The sequence below is a fragment of the Mastomys coucha genome, unplaced genomic scaffold (genome assembly GCF_008632895.1).
Source record: "Mastomys coucha isolate ucsf_1 unplaced genomic scaffold, UCSF_Mcou_1 pScaffold6, whole genome shotgun sequence".
Classification (NCBI taxonomy): domain Eukaryota; kingdom Metazoa; phylum Chordata; class Mammalia; order Rodentia; family Muridae; genus Mastomys; species Mastomys coucha.
This window is the reverse complement of record NW_022196912.1, coordinates 4,597,364-4,604,109: the sequence shown is the minus strand read 5'-3', so window position 1 is coordinate 4,604,109 and position 6,746 is coordinate 4,597,364. Positions and strand designations below refer to the sequence as shown.

Sequence of the window (6,746 nt, the reverse complement as noted above, 5' to 3'; positions counted from 1 at the left end):
TCTCTCTCTCTGTCTTATTCTAAGTTGAGGAGACTGGAATAGGTCACTGCGGGGTCCTTTCCCATTCTCAGGGGCCGCGGCATCTTGAGAAAGTGTTCTCTGCTTGGCCTCGGCAAAGCATCTGGGAATTCTTACTCTTGGCCTCTGGACTGGACTGGGTGTTTGTGTTTCTGACTCTCCCAGGACAGGGAATGCCTAATGTTCCTCAGCAGGGAACCTGACAAAACAATGCCAGATTTTTTATGGTACATTTTGAATAAAATTGAAGTTTTGGGATCTAATTGAGAGATTTCTAAACCTCAGAGCATTGCATAGCAATGTACTAAAGACATTCATATTTTTAACATTTTCTTTTTCTTTTTGGTATTTATCTGTGCTAAATGAAACAAATCATCAGCCTTTGAGCTCAAACAAAAAATAAATTAGTATAATACTTAAAAACTGTCCAGCGATAGTGGAATAAACATGGGTAGTAAAGAGGAGATTTATGGCTGAAGTGGTGTAAGCGACTAGAGCTGTGGCAGATCCCAGAAGTCTCTGGGGCTTTGCAGTGGGGCTGGTGCCTCCTGACACCATCTTTGAACCACTCTCAGCAGAGTGTTCCAGATATTGGCCCAGCTCTCTGAAAGTTGGCTGCCAGCTGTTGGGTAACAAGCAATTGATGATTCACTGATTGTTAATAATGTGGTTTTGTGGGTTCTTTTTTCTTTCAGTCAATTACAGTTAAAGAATCTTCATGAAGATTTGTCAGGTAGATTAGAGGAATCCTTATCAATCATCAATGAAAAAGTCCCTTTTAATGATACAAGTAGGTATTACATAAGTGTAAGTTTCTGTTATTTGTATCTTTGATCTATCTGTGGTAGCCAGTAAATTAAGATAATTTCTAATCTTCTCAGTCAAACAAACAAACAAACGAACACCCAGATTGACCCAGTGGAGGGCTCTGCCTGGCTCTCCTGGTCAGCTGTGGCTCTTATATTTCTTAAATTATCTCCAAAGTGCTCCAAAGCCAGTCTTCTTGGGAGATGTCCAGTGCGTTCTTTTAACCACATTTCTCATATCCCAAGGTGAAACCTACCTGCATATGAAGTGGTGGGACATTTGCATGAGAGAAACTGTTCACTGGGTTTTGGGGTATGTACGTGTGTCCACAGTGAGATATCTTTTTGGCCTGTTCTGGAGAATCCCCAGTGACAGGAAGCTGTTGAAAAGTCTAGCTTCTGTTTCTTCCTGGGGATGACCTCATAGCTTATCCATCCTGAAGTGACAAAAGAGAACTCTAAACAGCACTCATATGGTGTTTAGAGATTTAGCCTCTAGGTAAGAATGAAGTGAAACCCTTGAAAGCAAAGAAAATCTTTATTTGGGAAACTCGTGAGATGGCTTGGTGGTAGAGGTGCTTGCTGCCAAGTCTGGCACTTGAGTTCAGTCTCCAGAACCCACATGGCAGAGAGAGAGAACTGACTTAGGAAAGTTGTCCTTTGACCTCCATCTCTGTGCCATTCAGGGCTTGCTCTCACCTGCGCCAGTAAATAAATTAGTTTTTAAAAATTAGAAAAATAAATAAAATTGAAAAGAAAATGTCTTTGAAATTTGAAGCCTATAATCAAGTTAATGCATGCTTCCTTTTTCTACAGCTATGCTTGAAATTCATTTTTCAGTTCCCTTAAATTTTTCTTAGAAAAGCCTGGAGGGAAAAAAAGAGGAAAGAGAAGAGAAAACAGTGCTTTGGTGGTGCACTGACATCAGCCCCTGAGGGGCTGGAGAGAGTGCTCAACAGGTGAGAGCACCGAGCGCTCTTCAGAGGCCCTGTGACCAGCATGCTCAGCTGTGACCAGCATATGACCAGCATGCTCACAGCTCTCTATAATTCCAGTTCTGGGGTCTGATGCTGTGGGCATGCACATGCTACACAGACATGCATTGTAATTGTTTTTATGACTAATTGTTTATGCAGGCAAGACACACAAGCACATAAAATAATTAAAATCAGCATAGGCCATTTCTGTATCAGCAGCCTAAATTTCCCCTTGAAAACAGTGCCATTACCAGCTTCTACAGTAAGGTGAATGGCGTCAGTGCGCCTTGGCTGTGCTGGGAAGCCCTGCAGGTCATTTCCTTGATACTCTTTGTATCAGTAATGATAGGGTATCATAACTTTTGGATCATATGCCCTTATTCTTCCTTTTCCAATATTATTTGTCGTCCAGTTTTAGATTATTGTCACATCATCCATGGGTTGGTTGTTTTAGATGTTTAGACAGAACATCTGCCATACAGAACCACTTGGAGTTGCGAGGGAAGGGGAAACCCATTCTTGTGGGTGATTGGAGGAACCCTCTCAGAGGAAGTATCTAGACCTGCATGCAAGAGCCAGTTTTTGTTTTGTTTTATTTTTTTGTTTGTTTGTTTTTGAGGAGGTAGGGAAGAACAGAGGGAAGAAAAGCAGGGAATTTCAGGGAGTGTAATGTATGAGATGGAAACTGCTGTGACGCCTCAGGGGATGTGAGGAGCAATGGCCAGTCAGTTCTAGGGCAAGGACTTAGGACTTATTTACACGGCTTTCAGGTGGAGGGAGAGTTGTTTGAGTGAGGCCTTGTCCTGGGATTTGTCACCCACATGGTTAGTCTGGAGCATAAAGTGGGAGAGGGGCAGCTTCTGATCTTAAAGCCCTGTGTGCTACATGGAAATGTCGGCCTGGGTGAGCGGGGAGGTAGAAAGCACCTGTGGAAGAGGGAGGAACAGACTGGTGCTGGGGGCGGGGGGGGGGGGGGGGGGGGGGGGGGGGGGGGGGCGAGGAGCAGGCAGGGCAAGAGGCCTGTAGACAGAAGTAAAAGGCAGATGGGTAGCTTTCTGTTACGACAAAACTACTTCAAGTTGTCAGTCAAAAAGAGGGAAGGTTTATTTGGGCTCACTGCCTCGGGTGTCAGTTTGTGGTTCAGATGTGCTGATTTGGGGCCTGTGGTAAGGCAGATCGTCACGGTGGTGGCACACAGCAGAACGTTCCTTCCCCCAAACAGCACTATAAGATGTAACTAGACCTTTGACATTCTGGCCTCTGGGAGATGTCTGTGGTCTAAGCTCTCACTGGAGATGGGGAGCGGTGTGTGAGTGGTGAGTAGCGAGCTGCACCTTGGCTTCAGTTGATGGAAGCTTTAACTTGGTTGACTATTTCACATAGCTCGAGAGAAGCATGCTGGCCCTGCTGGCCCCGATGAGCACTGTGTGGGTCTGGGGAACACGGACACACAGTGTGAGGAGCCTCTGCAAGGCCCTTAGTGAGTGAGGGGCTGAGGCAGAGAAATGGCAGGGAAACACTGAGGGTTTCCATGAAGGGAGTGTCTCCAGCAGGTGATGTTGGTCATTGCTGTACCTGGCTGTGGGGAGGTCAGAGACAGTGACTGGATCTTGTGACTTTGAGAGCACTAATAATGTTTGAGGGAAGGACTCCCATGTCCACTCAGTTGCTAGCACAAGGACTCAGAGGTAGATGTTAGGGGACTGACGAAGTGATGTTTATCTAGCCAGTGGGAGCAAAGAAATGGGCGAGGGCAGAGAGGATCAGTCACGGGGTAGGTAAAGAAGAGCAGGCTGGATATGTGCTGCATGCCTCCTGTCATACCAGCACTGGGGAGGCTGAGGCCCTGAGAGTCCAGGTTTGAGACTAGCCTGGGATACATAGAAAGACCCTGTCTCAGATGAGAGGAGAGGGGAGAGGGGAGGAAAGGAGAAGGGAGAGGAGGGAGAGGGATAGGATGAAGAGGAAGAGATGTACTAGGTCTCTCAGTCAGTCAGGAGGAACTGTTGCTATAGAGCCCAGTAAGAGGACTGGCTGAGCTGTGGACTTCAGGCTCCGATGTGGAGTCAGGGAGTTTAAGAGCACTATCCGGGCTGGAGATATGGCTTAGCACTCAAGAGCATGTGCTTCTCTTGCAGAAGACCCAAGTTTGACTCCCAGCTCCCACCTCAGGCAAACTCTGGAGAGTCTGCATCCTTCAGCTTGCCTTGTTGGACACCTGCACGTGTGTGATCTACACAATCACACTCACACAGACAGATACTTTCTTTTTAAAAATTACTTTCACTTTGGCTTGGTCCTAGCAGGCAGCAGGGAAGAACATTGATTTTCTGGCATAATTGAAGGCCCCACTGAAGTTATAAAAATTGAAGTTATATTGACTAATGCAGCAGACCTGCCTCTGGTGTTACTAAGAGAGGCATTTTTGAAGTGATAGACCAGCATTAGAGGGACAAGAAGCAAGGCCCCAGGGGACTGAGAGAAGGCAGAGGGATTTTCAGCATGGCTTGTGTCTGGCTGAGTGACCAGTGTGCTGAGAGAAGATGAAGGACATTAGAAACAGCTACAAGTAATGTGCTGCCTGGCATTGGGCAACCCCTGAGGCAGGTGGCAGTCTGCACATGAAGAGACAGGAGGAGACTGGAACCATCAGGAAAGAGAGTTGAAGTTGAGGTGCTGGGACCAGCAGCATCAGGCTGTGGTGGATTTAAAAGTATGGCTCTGTCAGGGAAGCTGCATGTTTGTGGGCCAGTCTGGCAGTCTGGCCAGGGTTCTTGTAGAATGGCTGATGCCAACAGGGACATCACAGGTCCTGTAAGGAACCTTGAGGCTCCAAGAACCACAGGAGTTAAAGAAGGAAAGAGTTACTGCTTCCCGAGAGAGACTGCGCTCCCTGTCCATGCCACCCCTTGTGCTGTGATTGTGGGATCCGGCATCCTGGGTTCTGCGGAAGCCGACTTTGCAGCTGCTCCTTGTGTGAAGACTGAGATGTGCTCTAATGGTCCCCTTTTGTTTTGTAGAGTATAATCTGTACAACGCTCTCAACGTTCCCCTGCACAATAGGCGACACCAGGTAAAGGATGGAGTGAGTGTGTGCTCTTGGTTTCAGCGGTGCAGACAGCATCCCACTAAGAAAAGTTAGTGTTTGCTCTCTGTCGCATGGGCCAGGTCATTCATTCTTTTTTTTTTTTTTTTTTTTTTTTTTTTTTTTTTTTTTTTTTTTTTGGTTTTTCTAGACAGGGTTTCTCTGGGTAGCCTTGGCTGTCCTGGAACTCACTCTGTAGACCAGGCTGGCCTCGAACTCAGAAATCCACCTGCCTCTGCCTCCCAAGTGCTGGGATTAAAGGTGTGCGCCACCACCGCCCAGCATGTGAATTGCTTTTATTGAGTTCAGGTGCTACTGATTTTTAAATTTTTAAAAAATATTTATTTATTTATTTATTTATTTGTTTGTTTATTTATTTATTTATTTTATGTGTATGAATATGCTATCTTCATGCTCCAGAAGAGGGCATCAGATCCCATCACAGATGGTTGGGAGCCACCATGTGGTTGCTGAGAATTGAACTCAGGACCTCCAGAAGAGCAGTCAGTGCTCTTAACCACTGAGCCATCTCTCCAGCCCCAATTTTTAAAATTTTTAATTTATTTTTTTATGTTATTGGGGGGGAGAACTCACCTGTGGAGACCTGAGGACAACTTGTAGGAGTTTATTTTCTCCTCCTATTGTGTCCTGGTCTTTGAGCAGCAGCCTTGGCAGCACCGGCGGCAAGCACCTTTGCCTAGTACTACTACCGATGGTTTTATTTTATTGAAACAGTATCATACTGCATATCTCTGGCTGGCTTGGAGCTTAGTTTGTAGACCAGGCTGGCCTTGAACTCAAAGAGATTTCGCTGCCTTTGCCTCCCAGGTGCTGGGATTCAAAGCATGTGCCAACATAGTAGTATTACTGATTTTTTAAATATTTCTTTCATTTTCTCATATTAGAATTGAATTATGGGATGTCTTCCTTTTTGAGCCAGGCAATTGTTTAGGGTAGTAGGCTCCCTAACTTAACTTGGACAGAAGGGTACCAAGAGCCAAGTGGGAACAAGTGGATGTAGACCGTCATGGTGTCATGGGGGTTCAAATGCTTTAAAACAACTGCTTGACCATGTGTTCTTTGCATTTTAAAGCTGAAGATGCGAGATATAGCTGGGCAGGCCCTGGCTTTTGTTCAGGATCTTGTACCGGCTCTTCTGAACTTTCATACCTATACAGAACAGAGGATTCAAATTTTCCCTGTTGATTCTGCCATAGACACTATATCACCATTGAATCAGAAGGTAAATACTCAAAACGCCTTTTGTTGTGATGGACAAATGGGAACAACAAATAGGGAATTCTTTCCAGACTACTTGTGTGTATTAGCCAGGTATTGTGGGAGATGAGGAAGAAATGGGAAGTCATGGTCTCCCATGAAAACAGGGTATGGCAACTCAGGGTGTTACGAAATGATTGCTTAGAGCAGTTTTTAGGAGACTGCAGAGTGAGCCACCAAGGGACACACTGAATGAGTGAGGGAGCAAATGGCCAGCATCCAGTGTGGTCAGCGAGTGGGAACCAGTGGGCCAGGGAGATGCGTGCTGCTCTCACCTGAAGACTGAGCAGGATCTGAAGGGAGGAAAGAGGTAGTGATTGTTGTTTTTCTTTGTTTCTTTCAATTCCCAGAAGAAGCTATGTGGTGGGAACTGTGGAGCAGGAAAGCGTGGTGGGTGGGGCTGAGTGAACCTCTGACTGGAATGTGAAGTCCCTAGAGGGGAGGAGTGGGATGACAGCCAGGAGAGCAAAGTGGCTTTCCTGGAGGCCCAGAGGATGAGCTAGGGCAGAGACCTTCCCCTCCTGAGGCCTGTGCAGCCTTTTGACAGCGCTGGTCCAGTGGACATTTCCATTTTATTTCTTG

The 6,746-nt window shown here is 46.1% G+C and overlaps 1 protein-coding gene across 3 annotated transcripts in view; it reads left to right on the top strand.

The window, feature by feature from the left end:
• Ppp1r21 (protein phosphatase 1 regulatory subunit 21) overlaps window positions 1–6,746 on the top strand; it is a 68,775-nt gene that overhangs the window by 24,867 nt on the left and 37,162 nt on the right. For all 3 annotated transcript variants that reach the window (XM_031355429.1, XM_031355428.1, XM_031355427.1), the window contains exons 7-9: window positions 714–808; window positions 4,822–4,874; window positions 5,980–6,129. In XM_031355429.1, the coding sequence (XP_031211289.1) occupies window positions 714–808; window positions 4,822–4,874; window positions 5,980–6,129 (298 nt within the window). The remainder of the gene's footprint in view (window positions 1–713; window positions 809–4,821; window positions 4,875–5,979; window positions 6,130–6,746) is intronic.